We start from the raw sequence: 17,896 nt of genomic DNA, 5'->3' as shown, positions 1-17,896 counted from the left end.
GAGTGTAGTAATACTGCATGTACATGTAGTTATATACCAGATTGATACTACTTGCATAATTATATTAAAGTCTTTGTATACCACCTGTATTTTACAACAAAATGTGGTGATACGTTACCATCATTGTGGTAGCTGTAATTTAGAATATTTCTTACTAAGCATATAGCCATTCACAGGTTCAAAGACAGCAATGGTCCAAACCCGTTCTAGCAACTACGTTTAGTAAGTAATTTGGAAGTACAGTAGTATAATGGTACAAAGACTTTAAACTGATAAAACATGGTAGAACATACTTTACTAAAAGTACGCCTCATAGAAACATCTAAAACCTACTAAGGATGATCTGTGGAGAAAGAAAGAGTGTAGTAATACTGCATGTGCATGTAGTTATATACCAGTGCATAATTATATCTAAGGTCTTTGTATACCACCTGTATTTTACACCAAAATGGGGTGATATGTAAGTTACCATCATTATGGTAGCTCTAGTTTGAAATATATCTTACTAAGCATATAGCCATTCACACTCAGGTTCAAAGACAGCAACGGTCCAAACCCATTCTAGCAACTACCCTTAGTAAGTAATTTCAGAGTATGCTATAATCAATTGAAGAAAATAAAAGTGGTATAAATACTTTAAACCAATATAAACATGGTTAGAATGTTCGTACCTCAAAGTACATCGATCACTTTGCCTCAATCTTCAATCAACTAGGGATGATCTGTGGAGAAGTAAATGTATTATAAGACACATGTAGTCTCACAAACATTAAGATGCTTAAGTAAACTTTATAGTTTACAGAAGATTTAGCTGACCATAAGACTGATGACTAATGTTGATATGTAATTCACTTGCTTGTCAGCATAATAAATTATTGTTAGTTGTTAATAAACAAGATCATTAAGCACAAATACATGAAGGTTTTCATGTGCTACGGCAATTCTATATATGGCAATAAAAATTTTCATTTTATTAACAGAAGAGAGGTGAATATAGTTTAGGTTAAAAATGATAAAGGAATTACATTCAGTATTAATTCTTCATAGAAGTTGCAGACCTGTGCGTGGATCTCATTAGTAACAGAAAATCCCTCCTATATAAAAGTACTGGTGACATTCCTATGTACGCAATATATTTACTATAGCTATTCAGCTGTGTTTAGGCCTAATACCAGCCAGGCCAACATTACTGGATTAAAGTTCATTCAAGCACCTGACATCGATCATCCCTTACCACTGCAATAACTAGGTCCTTAGATAATTGAAACAACACTAGCCTAAAGCTATGCGCACCTTGCAACAATAGCAATAGCTAGCAACTCTACACATAAAGGGTCTCATTCTGTCCTCAGGCTACATGTGAAAATAAAATTAATGTTGTAACAGAGATATACTTACCACAATGATCTTTAAATTCTGAATTAGAATTGCTCATCAACTATCCATCTATCCTTTCTTGTTCTGGCTGCCATAGTTTACAAACACCTCACAACTATATATTATTCTGTTTAACCATACCATTGTTGCTGGATGCTGTTGAATGTAACCCAGAATACATCCTCTGTCACTTTACTTGAACTAACATTCCCTCTAGACTCAGTAAACTTCCAATCTCATTCTGTCAGATCTAGATAACAAGACAAGACTGAGTATCATCAATATTACTTACAGAATTTTACTACAATCTGTCAATTTCCAACAATTCATGAAATAATTGTAAATAGCGTGCTGATTCAAAACATCAAATTTTTACTTTGTACTAGTGATGCACTGATTAATCGGTAAATAATCGGGAATTGGTTTATTGGCCACATTTCAGCAATATCAGTATCAGTAATTATTAGTAAATTATTTAGCTGATTAATTTTACTGACCCTGATGGTATTGTTTTCATAAAAGTAACACAAAAATGAAGTTTAAAAATGGCAATTTTACAAAATAATATTATGTGTGAAATTTTGGTAAACATAAACATTCGATCAGTTATCGGTATTGGCCATTATATGATTTTCAATATCGGCTAATCAGATAATCAGCAAAATCTCTTATCGGTACATCACTACTTTGTACAACTGTTTATAGCTAGCATTCAGACATACACACAGCTTGTCCGTGTATGACATGCTCGCAAAATATTTTCATGGTTCAGAACTGTAGTGAATGGTCAACAACTTAACTGTGTTCACTTTTTTTTATTCGGCTGTACACGTACACGTACACACAAACACACACCTTTCTGTAGCCTCTTATACTATGATGATCTGACTGTGGTTGCAAGAGACCTAGGTCTCAAAACACAGCAAAAATAGTGCTCCAATACAACCTATATGAACTCTGTCTTTAATCAGCATTAAAACAACTAATTCAAAAAGTCCCTGCATTGAGAGAAAATGGACCTGTGACAAACCTATTTCCAATGCTCAGTATCGAGTCTTGTGCATGGTCTCATTTCAGTTGTCTGTGCATAGGTAAAGACCAAAATATAGACGGCATAAATACAGGCAGTATGAATTACGCATTGTAATATATTACTAGTATTAGTATTTGTCTTACAGGTAAAGAAGGCTCAAGGAGCCTGTAAAGCCTGATCTGTACAAAAAGAATTACGCTGCATGGACTTATCTCATTTATTCTTTCTCTCCTCAATATTGAAACTAGCCTCGAAACTAGCACACCTAGCCTACACGAGATGCCGGAAAGGATGGTGGTGAAATCAGCAAACCTGTGTTAGTATGTATAGGTAATCACCAAGCATAGCAGTAAAGTCAAGTTACCTTCCTCGATTCATTCCCGCCACGTAGCTTGTTCTCCTGGTGGACTAGTGAAGATGTGGTCACCGAATACGCCCGGATTGTATAGTAAACGCACGTGATCACGAGATAGCAGCGGAAGATTTTGAAAGCCGCATGAACATGAGGCTCGACGTAAGCTCTACATGTGTCAATTGCTTTCTAAGGTATCGAAACCATGACACAGTGGAAGAGTTGCTGTGTAGTTGCGTAGTAGTTACGCCAGATATACAAAACGAGATACTCCACGCCGGGCAGTCGCTGGTCAGTGTGATGACAGAACACCGTAACTGTCGTGCATTGGCATGAGCCAGCGTGGATCAGTTGTTGTACGTTACATATTACTTAAGTAAAAATAGACGTAAATTTATGAGTTGAAATATTTCCTAGCAAAGAAGGGTTTACATTGGCATCCAATCATGACGCAGATGAAATAAACAGTTGACTGCAATCTTGAATGTCTTCCTACAGGTAAATGTGTTCTATGATGTTGGTTCCACAAAGGGACGATTTTAGACTGCTGTACTTAAAGTTGTGCCTACACATGCAGCGTTGATCATCTTCAAGGAATTTTGTGTGTAGCTACTGAAAAATCTTGGATTAGGTATGTACAAAAAAAATTTGGAGTGTTATGTGTTGTTTTTCATATAAAGCAGGTGTAAATCAATTTCATTTCCACCTGTAGTGTGCTTATGAGATTATCGTATTGGTCATCCACTTGTCCTCTGTTAACATCAAATGTCGAGCTGGCCTACTCTAAGCATTACCAAAAATTGATGGTCATCGTTAAAAAAATTTTTAACGCGCATTACTATTGAGGAAAAGTACTGATAACGCGAAAAAGCAACCTGCTTTGCAGAAGCTGGTCAGTTTAAAAACTTCGTATAGGTACAATATGTTTTGTTGCACTATTTTGAGCTTTACTAAGTCTAAGTCAAGACGATTAGAAGCTGTTTACACTTGGTTTTCGAAATTAGAAAAAACGCCAATGGTTTATACATAGGCATTAACACGCACAAGCAATATTGTAACTAAAATGTTAGTTATAGGTGTAACTATGGTATAAATATCACAAACAGTATATGTGACCGGATTTGCGAAAAGGTACCTTTTCCACACATTTGACATACCAGCAAACAAAATGATGTAACACTCGACTCCTTGTACTGATTAACTTGCTCTTAGTATCAAATTGTAGCCAGATACTGTAGCTACATACAGTGAAAATTGCAAGCATGTATATGCCATGATCAAAAAGTTATGAAGCTTTAAAGTTCACAAAATGGGTCAAATTTTGTGTGTGAAAAAGGTACCTTTTCGCAAATCCAGTCACATATATTCATACTTTGAGACTTCTGTGTCCTAGTTTTCGGTTGGTTTTTAATCGTTAAAGAACTGAACGCAACTTTTGAACACACGCTAACCGAGAAAAAAAGATAAAATATTCGAAAGTCTGTCAAAAATAAACACGAATATCGGCAATTGCTACATAAATTATTCATGACCACCAGTTCAGTATGGATACAATTGTTTGACAAGGACGAAGAGAAGGAAAGGGAGGTTTGTTATACTTATACATGTAGACTAGTTTACGGTCACACTTGCCATTTTTACTTAGCTTGAAGCACGTCACACTGCGTGTTTGCTTAGTCTCGTGCTTAGACCAGTCACAGTCTTTTCCCCTTGGGAAGGATAAAAACTTTTCCCTATCCAAATAAAAAGGGGGGAAAGCGGTCTGGGCACGAGACTACCATGACTTTTATAGGGACCGATTTTGCACCAACGTTAATCTATAATGCTAGTCACGGCAGTGGGTGTACCTTGGGGTCACAGTGTACATCGCCTTTGTACTCCCTCTTACAGGGTTTAAGTGGCAAAGCTATAGATGGGTTGTCTTTAGGGGTTGTACCTTGTGAAACTCGAGCAAACTAGTAGTTTCCGTTTTACGTATGACTACAATGTTTGTCAAGAAGTTAACAAAAAACCCATTTTAAACAAACATTTTTGATTCTGCAAAGGCACAAGGTGAGTTACAATCATCCAGTCTGTTATTCTTAGTAGCAAAGTCTTACAAAGAATGTTTTCAGCGAGTTTATCGCTTTCCAAAAACTCGAGAGATTGAAGGAAAATTACCTCCTTGTTCGGCCTTAACCTTACACAGTGGACATGTTATATCTCGAACCTTGCTAAAATTAACCGAAATGTTCATTTTCTCCATTAGCCGTAATACATTTTTTTACTTAGCGAGCTCAGAAAGTATGTGGAAAATTTATGGTAAAACGGCCACGCCTTAAAGAGGCAACTCATCTGTAATACAACCTTATATGGTAGGCATTTCAATATCCGAGACATTTAAGTAAAATTTCTCCCTGGCTCTGTCACCAAGCTCTTATAATACTTGGTATTGGGTTTTGTCCACATGCTGGCCAGGTTATTGTGGAATCTTAGTTTCATCGTGTGCATTACTTAAGTAATTTTTCAAAGATTTGTAGTTTATTCAGGATACTATGAACAATGTATTATTGTCAGGCAGAAGGCATTCACCAATGGTTACTTTTAGGTGTGTAGTTTCATTGCTGGGGTTAGCGATTTTAAGCTACACAACAATTGTTTTCTTATGTCTAAGGGTGACAGCAAAATAATAGGCTTTCATATTGTTCTTCGTCTGTAGCTGTGCAATGGGCTGAATATAGTAGAAAATGAAGCATAAAAGTACTTCGCTTATCGTAATAATTGATAGTTGGGGCACACGCCCAGATGTATTGTCTGTCCTTTTCCCTTAATGCAGTATGCATGGGTTCACCACCCATACACGTGAACTGATCTCTCATTAAAGCCTTTCTCCAGACCAAGCAGTCCCATCCTATGATCTTTTGTTCGGCTGATGAGAGTATCAAATATATTAAATCGAATCAGAAATCCTAGTATCGCCCAGCCCTAACTACAACAGGTGCTAAGAGCTAATATGATGTATGGCAGAACTTTCTTGCAAAGTATTGAAACGACGTTGGCTCTAAACCTACTGGAATAGAAGTCAACGCATCTTTTTTTTTGCTAACAGTGCTTTGATCAAGTGTAAAAGTGCTATCTAAAGAGGTTCAAATAGCAGTTACTTTCCATTTACAATGAAATCTTACTAATTCATCGTGTGAGCTACCTGTATCAGTATTAACCCTTTTGGCATTGAGTATCGATACTCACTGTATCGCATTGGTGATATCAATACTTTTGGTATCGTATTGCCAGTAGTCCCCACTTGAAAAGTAGTATTTTCAGTATTCTCGGTATGTCTGTAGATGGGGCCCTATAAATTTAGGTAAAACCATTTTTCTTCTTGGCCCCATGTAGCTCGATTTTATTTATTTTGTCTGTATTTTGCAAATGATTGTATTTCTAAAATTTAATGACATTTTATAAAAGTCATTACGAATGTTCAAAGTATAATGGGTCTTGTATCCGATTGTGCAGGTAATAGCTCCTCACTTGTGATTGATATTGTCATCTTCAACAATGAGTGTAAGCGTTATCTGTAATACATCACAACATCTCTACTGTTCTTTCATTGTACTTAACTTATCTTGGAAGACTATCAATAATCGACCCTCTCTGTTTGCATAGTTCACTGTATCTCATTGTCATCGCTGATAGAAGTGGAAACAAATTTTTGTGGTTATCATGTGCAAAACTTGATACATTTTGCCCAAATTTGGACATTCTATGGCAAAGATAGCGTCGTGAATGGTGACAGAAAAATGGATGACGCCGACTGATAAAGATTTCTTTAAAAGTTAGAACTGTTCATGGTGAGTTTTTATGCTAAGTTTCAGATGCCTAGGAACTTATGTGTTGGAAGTCAGAGCACCATAAGGCCACCCCAAGAAAATTCATTGTTTCCCATTTCCCACCTGCATGCAGATCTCTTCCCTCGTGGTCATTCATTATTGCTGCCAACTAAACATTTTATTCATTATTTATTCTGTGATTGCATAGTAGTAACTAGTTTAGCATTCAGAAAGCCCATTTAGCTAGTAGTTTAAACATTTCTACTGTGTTCTTACCTGTAAGTTAGTTATGAATTTCAAAAATAAGTGGAAATATCTAATGGACAATGGACCACCCGCCTGCATGTATTTCTGAGGTCAATGAGAAACAAGGAACTTTCTTGGAGTGGCCTAAATACACCCACTCTAAACAAAAGCCACCACAAAAATAACTTGTGTAATACGCGTTTATGGCAATGTATTGGCGTTTGAGTAATAAAGGGTAATAATCTCTGGTTGAGTCTCAGTGGTATTGGTTTGCAAATATTTCAGGACCAATGCAATGGCGCAACATGGTCTTGCTATAGTAGTACGTAGTGCATTTGTATTGCACGTTTGATCACATAATGCGTACCTACTGTAAGAGGAATATTTAAAGTGGAGTATCCATTCACCAAATTTTACCAATTTTTCAATGATGGGTTTTCACCTTTTTTAATACCACCAATTTTTTGTTATTATACTATAAGGTATAAGCTTTCCAGTACCATTCATCCTATACCGCAAATCTGGAAAATTTCATGATCAACGTTGTTGGCTGTATCAACAAAAATTAAGACAACGAACTATTTTTAACTTGATAAATTAGCTATTAAACCTAAGCCTATAATTAGGTACCCCATCTTTTTTGTCAATTATGACAGGACGAAAATATTTAGCGTAGAATTTTTAATGACGAACATTTCCTGATTTACGGTAGGATATTTGATATCCCTACACAGTGGTTGTCCACATAATTTTTCGATGCAGTAACTATACAACTGCACACTGTTAAAAGTGGGGAGTAACAGCAACTATGGATAGTAAATTATTTTACTCTGAAAGGGGAGTTCAGATCACTAGGAGAGTAACAGTAGCCCAAATGGTAAAGAGAACTCCCAAGTAAGCAAGGCACTAAATTGAAGAGTTCCCGTTACCAGCTAGCTAGTAAGTTGAACTACTGTGCTGATCTAAAGTAGCTAGCTAGCCACACTGTGCCACACTGTCACACTGTGATTTTGTTATTAGCTATTATCTACCTTACCAGTTGGGAACTGGAGGGTGAACACAGAAGGCAAAGCCTATTCGAGGTGTGCTCTTAACCTCTGTATAGTTACTGAGCTTGTTGCTTTTCATGTTCATACCTTATACCATTTTCACATGGGCACTCAAAAGTGAGTTCAACCCAGGTAACTATAGAGTAATCCATATAGTCTACCCACTACTTTCTGTTCACAAGAGAAATCATCAGGTGATTGCATTCACTAAGTGATAATTGTCTTCTAAACACTTTATGTATTCACCTAAAACCGCAACCTATTTTTGAAGCCATAAACTGAGTTAACCCGAGTTCAACCCTACTACTTTGTAGGGTTGAACTTGGTTATGACTTCAGGGTTCAACCCCAGTCCAACTTGCAGCTGGTTATGGTGGTCATATGAATGCGTTAACCTGGTAGGTTTAAAGTGTGCATATGAAAAGGGTGATGGTAACTTTGTAGCTCTACCAGAGAATGTAGGAGGGATGGTGGCTCTGTTAGGCAACATTTTCACAATTGCATAAGTGTCCATTTGGATATGATGCATGCATGTGTATACATGAATATTGGAAAAGTTTAATAAAATTTGACACAGTAAAACTAACTAATGAAGGTCACTAGTTAGTTTTTATTCTGGCAAACTTTTACTAATGTCTGCCACAATACTCACTATTTTTTCACTTCTATGTAGTGAGGGTCACTACAAAAGAGTAGTGAACATCACTAAGTGGTGAATGTCACTACACAAAAATAGTTAGTGTTGTGGCAGAAATTAGTAGTGGCCTTCACTAGTTTGTTTTACTGTGAATGGTTGTATGGTGGTTGTATGGTGAATGATGAAATACCTAAAATATATTCACCTATTCATAAGATTACCAATAATTTGAGGTGGCATATCTGTCACATTCACACCTAACTTAGGTCACTTTTTATAGCATGATCAACAAAAACCACTTTGTCCGCCACATTAATGAATGCAGAGCACTTGGCTGGCTATACAAGTGAAGTCACAGCCAACAGAAGTCTATCAATATCAAGATGTCACCTGTTACAAATGAATATTTTGCCCTCTATTCTGTTGTACACAGGATTAAGACTTCAACCCTCCACATAGAATAATGATTGCTGTTGTATTGCAACACTGCGTATAGTTCAAAATATCACCTCATACAGATTTTGTCTTCTATGTTAGCCCTCCAGTGTCTAACTGGACAATCATTACAGACATAAAAGAGACATAACTATAGCTAATCAAACATGCAGTCACAGTTAATGAAATCATTGTTTTCAGTCACAGTAGTCTAGCGTTCAAAGTCAATGAAATCATTACCATCATTCTCCTCTTCATTACACCTCCTCAACCAATTGTAACATGTACCAATAATTTTACATAAATTAATAGTTAGTATCAACATAAGTATTCCACAAAGAATGATCAACAGTAGTAGTTCTGCAGTATTCCTATATGAACAAACAAAATAAGAGCAGTTTAACTTGACAACTCACATTTGAGCACAGCTAGCTGATGTTCAATTTATTCAATAAGAGTGTGGGGTGATGTTTGCTCTGCTATACTATATGCTTGCAGGCCCAGCCTTTTACATACACTACAAAGTTATTTCAAGAAGACTGCCTACCACCAGCCTACACTCACCACAATCATTGCAAATGAATTGTTAATTGAATTGTTAAAACAGATGGCTTATTCTTGAATAAACCTAGAGTGAAGTGCATGTATACTTTTTGTCCAGAAGTTTCAATGTGATGTTACTATCTATGTATGTGATTACTGACATTTGTATAGGTTGTGCCTTTTATGTTTCCCTGCTCATATGAGCTTCTGAACTGATGGACAGGCATATACAGTAGCAACATGATCATAACAGATTAGCTTTACTTGTGCAATATGGCTAAAAATTGTAAGAGACAAAAGATGTGATCCATGCAACCTGTGAATTACAGGTGTGGACTAGAATTTCCACTATACCATTACCATAGGAGATCATTTGATGAATACAATTAAATGTTGCATCAACTTATCACTAGCTAATTAATGTTTCTGGTGTACCATGACTTCACACAGCAGACAAGTGACAAGTCTCATGGGTTGATTAGAATGACAGGTTGTTGAAACAGGCACACAAGTCAACTCATAGATCATATCTGGAACTATCTTTGAAGGTTTTATAAGGGTGATCCCACAATATCACAGACTTATGAAATTACTTTATAATTTACTTGTCATATCACTATACGTACGTAGCTATACATAACAGTTATATGTATGCAGACCGCTTATAAGCAAGAACAAGTTAGAGTAAAATAACCGCACTCTTTCACTCCAATAAACCGTACCATGACCAGTAGGTCCATGTGAGGTTATGGCTACCCAAAACAATAACAGTGTGGTGGACCGACAATTAGCAAATAGCTACATGAGTAAAGAAAATCTATACAAACTAATGCCAAATCACTGTCTTTCCGCTGCTATACATGTGACCAGTATTTGCAAACTCAATGTATTGAAGATTGCCTGTACTACCATGTACAGAACTTTTCATTACTCCCTTTTTAAAGATTACAATTTTATAGGTGTTAAGTAATGTTGCATTTAATTATCACCTACCAAAATACTGAAAATGGATCCATATAACTCTGATCTTGATATGAGAAATGCAAGGTAGATTTGGGCTGAATAATAATTATAGTAAACACTATCTATAAAAGCATTTTCTTCTACTTCAACCAACGATCCTGCTGTAGATGCATATAGTACCTGTGTCTAAATGTGACCTGTAATTTGCTCAGTACGGATTTTATAAGGACATCAGGTGTGCAGTTTTACTGTACAGTATGTCTGACTTTGACCGTCGGGTGTGAAGTTTTGTGTCTGACTTTGACCATGTCTTGTGCGGGCCTTACTGTCAGGTGTGCAGTTTTGTGTCTGACTTTGACCATGCCTTGTGCGGGTCTTACTGTCAGGTGTGCAGTTTTGTGTCTGACTTTGACCATGCCTTGTGTGGGTCTTACTGTCAGGTGTGAAGTTTTGTGTCTGACTTTGACCATGCCTTGTGCGGGTCTTACTGTCAGGTGTGAAGTTTTGTGTCTGACTTTTACCATGCCTTGTGCGGGTCTTACTGTCAGGTGTGAAGTTTTGTGTCTGACTTTGACCATGCCTTGTGCGGGTCTTACTGTCAGGTGTGAAGTTTTGTGTCTGACTTTGACCATGCCTTGTGCGGGTCTTACTGTCAGGTGTGAAGTTTTGTGTCTGACTTTGACCATGCCTTGTGCGGGTCTTACTGTCAGGTGTGAAGTTTTGTGTCTGACTTTGACCATGCCTTGTGTGGGTCTTACTGTCAGGTGTACAGTTTTGTGTCTGACTTTGACCATGCCTTGTGTGGGTCTTATACTCTCAGGTGTGAAGTTTTGTTCTGAATTTGACCATGCTTGTGTAGGTCTTACTGTCAGGTGTGCAGTTTTGTGTCTGACTTTGACCATGCCTTGTGCATATCTTATTGTCAAGTGTGCAGTCTTGTGTCTGACTTTCACCATGCCTTGTGCAGATCTCACTGTCAGGAGTGCAGCTGTGTGTCTGACTTTGACCAGCCTTGTTTTATAAGTAATGAGGTGTGTCTGTGTAAGGCAATAGCTATCTAGTATATTATGAATTGTAAATTTCAAAATAAAGTATAGAGATCCAAAAAGTAATGAAATGAAGAAGCATTGCAGCATAGCTCTGTGAGAAAATCTCTACATTGACATTGAAGCGTTTCACAGAGCTATGCTGTAATACCATCATTCATCTGTTGTATATGAACTTTTTATTCTTTGGATCCCTACTTCATTTTTAAATTAACAATTTTAATATACTAATTATTTTGTTGACTTCTTTATTATAGCATTTTGCAACTTTCACAGGTTGTGTGCAAACCACAAATTTTACCACAAAACATACACTTGGATAGCTGAGTAACAAGGAATTTAAAAAAATAAACACTGCGAAAGTTTTCCAGCAAATAAGCCCTGGCATTTATCGCATCCACAAAACGTTTCCACCCTGTGTGATAATTGATATACGGTACACATGTAACTGTTCTATTAGTACTAGGCTGATTGCTTTTTTTCAAATATGTGACCAGATCTTGGAAAACCTACCTTTTGGGCACAAGCAAACTTTTTGGGAAAACTCAAATGAAACTTTCGACACTTTTTTTAAAATTCTTTTTTTTGCACATTTGGATAAAGCAACTATTAAACCTTCTTGCTGTGAAGTTTCACACCCATGGCTTCTTTTTCCTAGGAGATATGGATGATAATATCAGACCATGTAGTAATTTCACATGCGTTGGATAACAAATAACTTACAAATTAGGTGATTTGTCAGCTGCTGGAATGGCAAAAACTTAGTCTTAGACAGTGATACATGGCATTTAATTGCAGAAAAGTACCAAGAATACTTCATTAATCTATCAGAAATGTCTTTTAAAGTATTTTAGATGGTAAGAATGGAATTATTGGTAAACAAAGTGATTTGTCACCATTAGTCATCCGTAATCACTCACAGAACTCAATGCATTACCATAAAAGTTAGTTTGTAATGTACAGGACAGAAAATTGGCTATATCTCAGGAATGCTTAAAGATATTAAGCTGAAATTTTAACACAAGATAGATAAGCACCCAGTACCTCATTTAAGCTATAAAACAGAAAATTGACCAGTGTGCCAAAAAGGTAGGTTTTCCAAGATCAGGTCACATATTATGAGTGGTACAGTCATCATGCCATTCTAATACATAGATTTTTATGAGGTGTGGTGTTTGCACTCGACTGCCCAAAAGGTACATCCCACTGGTGGGTTTGTTGTTGTGGTGTAGAATGGTATAAATGTGCTTCTTTGTTTGGCCTCTAACCTTGTGACTGTTGTCTGGCAGGCAGGCATGCAACCCAAGTTCTTTATCTGGCAGCCTGTAAGAATCTTGTTTTTAATGCTGTATTTGGAGTTAGACAGACTAATATTATTCCATAAAGATGGCTTTCATCACACGCAGTAATGCACTTATCAATATTATCCCCCACCACCCCCTCCCGGGCAATGGTGGGGATAGGTGGGGATTTGACTTTCTCAAATTTCAAATTCCGCACCTGTGGGGCACAACGAGTCATCAAATTCCCAACAGGTTATTCTTACAGGAAGCGCATAGTTAGTAAATTGAACGGTCAAATCCCCCACTAGTGGGGCAAATTTTAAGGTCAAATAAGATCAAATCCCCACTATTCCCCCATGTATGCCCAGGAGGGGGTAGTGGGACTTAATTTTGATAGGTGCATAAGATGTATTTGCAAAGGGAGCATTTTTAGTGGTGCATGCCACTTTTGGGGCGATTCCTACTTAAACAGTACTACCTGCCACACTGTTTGATGTAAAACCATAATAAATACATAGTAACTGTTATCTCTTTAGTCATCCATATTTTTAACCCACAGCACATCAACCCTACCTTAACTCCCAGTGATGTTGAGGAAATTTCAAAGTTGGAGAAGGCTGCATTTAGAGAACGTGCAAGACAAAGAATGCAGCAACACTGGTCAGATTCAGAAACTGATTCAGATATGACAACAGTTACTGCTAATCATGATAGTTTCAGTGTAGCTGTAGCTAGTAGTCATCCACAAACAGTAACGCTTCAACCTGACACTGGTGTGAGTGAGGAGCTAAGTTCCATATTATTACCAATTCTTGGTCCACTATCAAATGATACATCAGTTACCATTAAAGGTTCTGGAATTCAAGATGCATCACAAAAGACGAAAGCTGAAGTGGCTGTAAAACATTATGTTCAAAATGCTGTTGAAGATCGTGAGATGGCTATACTTACAGCACGACGTTTCAGAGAAAAAGCTGAACATCTGGAATTGGAGAATGAAAAACTGAAGTATGAAATGAATGCATCCCTTCATCGTGTAAGAAGCTTTTGACGCAATAAGGTAGCAGAGGGTGGCACACGTACAGGAAAATGCATACAAAAAGCACTGCATTAAGAACCATATATTAATGTATACCACCATATAACAAGTATATCTAATTTAATAATAATTCTTTTACAAATTTATAATATATGCTATTATACAAAACTTGATGGGAATTGGACATGCTACAAAGACAGTTTCATGATTATAAATGATTTTATGATGTACATATTTGGCTAATATAGGAATCTACACAATGCAATCATTTTTAAAGCCCAGTAAATATTTCATTTAAAAAACTTTCTGGATAACATCCATCCATTGCATGAACATGTTCCATAGCATACAGGATCTTCTATGACATTAGAGTGTAGCATTTTTAATTACTACCTTTGTCAATACTGTTATTAATCTCGTTTATGTGGCTTCCTTCAGATGGCCAGAATGCAGCTATAGCGGTAGATGACAATGAATACTTATTTGTTGAGTCAAGGATGTCTCTGCCAATGTAAATAACTCTTCTAGAGAGGATATATAATGGGGACAGATATTCAGTATTACAATTGGAATTGACTGAGATGCTGGTACAAAATTTATATGAAACTTCATGGAATTGACAATTGAGCTCTATAAGTTTATGTACTTGATGTAATTGCATGTAATTTAAGTTGTGAAAACTAAAGTTCCACAGTGGCAGATTCAGAGAGGGATTTCAAGTTCCACTGAACTTCAGCCTAGATGTTTATATAATATGTAATATTTCAAGGAAAGCGAATTGCTAGCCCACTCCCACCTAAACTACTTCTTCTGTCAATGACACACTCAATCTGAAATCACTTTGCATATGTAACATAAAATCCATATGTGCATGTAGTTACAAAAGTTACTAACATTATGGTATAGCTATTGAATCAGTTCAAAGATGCTGTGCGAGGTCTGTGTATAATAATTATTCTTCATATGCAAGTGTCACAAATATGTTACAAACGTTGAATTGGCCACCTCTGGCTCACTACGGACACCAGCTCAATGTGATCACAATGTTTAAGATCATGCACCAATTAATAGATGCACTGACTGATACCATACTCATATACCTGCCCCAATCAACTACTGTTTATGAGGTCACTCAATCAGGCTGCTATACAACCAAACACAAGAACAGACTCGTATCTTAACTCATCTTTCCATCAAGTGTAAAGATCTGGAACAATCTACCCAATGACCTCATCACCTGTTCAAGTTTAAAGCATGCAAAGCTAAATGAAAATCAATTAATCACATAATTTTTTGTTGATTCATATATCTGTGCTTGTACATTCTCTTTGTAAGAGATTTTGCACACATAAACAATAATGATGTAGCACTTGGTGAGGGTGTTTGGTGGGATTTGGGGCTCCGTAGGTCTTATAATAGAGTTATAGTTAACTGCAGTGTGACCATTAAAGACATGTATGCCTATAACTACAGGTATAAGATGTGATTGTGGTTACAGTTATCAATAACTGCCATGACAAACTTTGGGAAGTGTATAGGTTCCCTATAATGTTGCAGCATAAACAGGAAATAGATCATTGCTAATAGTTATGCCATTATAGGTACAACTACATGATCATATTCGTGACTGGCTCTGCGAAAACAGATCTTATAGCCTTTCCTTTCCAATTGTGTCAACTTGGCAATCCATAACTTAATTGCTAGGTATCTATTTGAGATTTGGTCTCATTGTAGCTCATGTTTACAACTATTTCTTGATGTAGTTTCAAGTACATAGATTATTTATGTCTAAGAGGTATATACGAAAAGACCAAACTTGCAAACTTGGGACTTTGAAAAGGCTATAATACCTGTTTTTACAGAGCCGGTCACATTTATAGAATGAAGTCATTTCTAGTCACTTCATTGGATATTTCACAACTGTAAAATTTAATGGTCAAGAATATTTTGTGACATACAGTAAGTTGTCATGTCTATTTACATAGACATGTGGCTTGATAGAATGTACAGTGACACCAGCTTATATAGCCACATAATTAGGTACATCAAGAGCCCAGTCCAATTGTTCCAAGCCTCCTATCAGCCTGGCTGTATACTTTATTCAGCTGTGTTCACTAATAACATAAAGTGTACAGCATGTACACCTATAATGTAGGATACAACACTCGTGGATATTTTTTCATGCATTTTAATACATATACCAAATACCACCTACTTACATGATATAAACAATTAATAATATTTGTTGTTTTAATTTTATATTAAAACAGGGAGTCCACTCAATATACAAAATACTTTATGTACTACAACACAAATTTACACACAATAATGTACCAGCAACAAAACAATACACTTAATCAAAATACAAATACTTAAATGATGATGAAGTGGTAGCCCAGCACAACTTTTAAAGGTAAAATGTTCCAAAAACATCTAACTATGCTAGTATAATGTCAATACTATGGCATTAGCTGCTTATCTGTAATATACTCTAATAGTACTCACGACTGTTCTATTAGAAAGGGACAAATGACCAAAAATACATTACACTTTTTGGTAATGGGTTACCATGAATGTGGCACTCTCAAGTGATTTGTTCAGTAGTTGGTAATTCTAGCCAGTACTGGGGTGGTGGTAAGGGCAGTCCATCAGTCTGAAGAAAAGAAATCATTGCTCTGGCACAGGTAAAATTTGATCCAGGTCATGTCTCAGTTGTAATAAAGTTCAGTTTCACAGGGTCATTCTTCTGTCACATGTTATTGTGCTTCGTTTCTTCTATGTTCTCTGTCAGCAACTGCACACTGGTCCATTTCCTATAAGTATAGTACAATGCAACAATAATGGACAAAACAGTATGCATAAAGTTAATGCACTTGAACTATTTTGTACTATTCGACATATGCTACATAATTACTATTTTAATGCATACAGGTGAAGTTGTACTATGCTATGAACAACAAAAAAATTGTTTGTGTGGTGCTCGATTCAGTCAGGTAATAAAAGATCAATGTGTTACTTATATTAACTGCTCTTAAACCATTGCAGGCAATGAGCAAGGGATATTTACAGTTTATAGCTGAACAAGCCGACACATGTAGCTAGCTACTTTCACTGTCACGGGACAGCAACATGTAGCCACCTTCGCGAGTCCGCGATGATAGAAAGATTGAACCTACTTAACGATTTTAATTGTGCAAAATTAATGGTTGTACCATCAGTTGACCTCTATTCTATAATTAACAATAATCGTTGTACCCTTATATGGCGAACAATGAATAATCTATTAACACTATACGACTGTAGACGTCGCGTGATACGAGGCACGATACGAGCCTCGTCTAAAGGAGTGGTACCATTACGACAGATACGCTTTTAGACGAAGGGTATAGACGTTCGCGTATTCATATCGTCTAGTAAAAAAAGACGACGTTAGATACGTATGTACGCGCCGCGTATCAGGGTGTTAGGCGCAATCTGTGAATTTGCGCAGTTTATAAATTGCGCTGCGCATTTTGTGAATTCATAAAATGCGCAACAATTTATAAATTGTTGCGCAGTTTGTGAACTACCGTAAGAGCTGCGCATTTTATGAATTGGGTACCGCCGTTACGTTCTTGGCCGCTTCAAGTACGTATCACAGGGAGGAATGACAGGCTTCTTTCCCCCCTTTTACTAGCTGAAGGGACATGGATACAGACGCATTCTACCCGACTATCTCTCCCTCCAAGGTTCCTTTGCGTACTCTGCAGCTGGCCTGGATAAGGTGCACTGTCTTTCTCTTTCAGTGTTTCGCTGCGTATACTACAGCATTTGTGGTAGGCTAAGCCATTCGTTTTGATCAGCTGATATGGGCACAGTCCAGTCTGCATGTTTTACTTCTCCTATAGCAGTTGTCCAGCACATGCAAACACTGCACATGCTGCACCAGTAATGAAATGCATATCAGCACATAAGGTTTGGTACATTGTAACTCAGGTCCAACATCATATCTTTAATGTCCAGCCTTAAATGGTACACGTAGTTAGTTTCACTCTCACATTATCCCATGCATCCAGATGTAACACAACACGTGGTTAGCTACATAA

The 17,896-nt window shown here is 36.9% G+C and overlaps 1 protein-coding gene across 2 annotated transcripts; it reads left to right on the top strand.

Moving 5' to 3' along the window:
* The first annotated feature begins 4,247 nt into the window (after positions 1–4,247).
* Positions 4,248–14,286, top strand: LOC136256746 (uncharacterized). 2 transcript variants are annotated; one of them, XM_066049764.1, is made up of 5 exons: positions 4,248–4,349; positions 6,258–6,305; positions 6,408–6,592; positions 13,332–13,808; positions 14,250–14,286. In XM_066049764.1, the coding sequence occupies exons 3-5, from the start codon at positions 6,590–6,592 to the stop codon at positions 14,268–14,270; spliced, it is 501 nt and encodes a 166-aa protein (XP_065905836.1). In that variant the 5' UTR covers positions 4,248–4,349; positions 6,258–6,305; positions 6,408–6,589; the 3' UTR covers positions 14,271–14,286. The 2 variants fall into 2 exon arrangements, with proteins under 2 accessions (XP_065905836.1, XP_065905837.1); XM_066049765.1 differs by lacking the exon at positions 6,258–6,305.
* The last annotated feature ends 3,610 nt before the right edge of the window (positions 14,287–17,896 follow it).

Source organism: Dysidea avara, chromosome 5 (assembly GCF_963678975.1).
Source record: "Dysidea avara chromosome 5, odDysAvar1.4, whole genome shotgun sequence".
Taxonomy (NCBI): Eukaryota; Metazoa; Porifera; class Demospongiae; order Dictyoceratida; family Dysideidae; genus Dysidea; species Dysidea avara.
This window is presented reverse-complemented; position numbering and strand designations above follow the sequence as displayed.

Coding starts and splice junctions, on each gene's coding strand:
- LOC136256746 (XM_066049765.1), top strand. Junction 13,809..14,249: donor TGAATGCATCCCTTCATCGT/GTAAGAAGCTTT, acceptor GGCTTCCTTCAG/ATGGCCAGAATGCAGCTATA.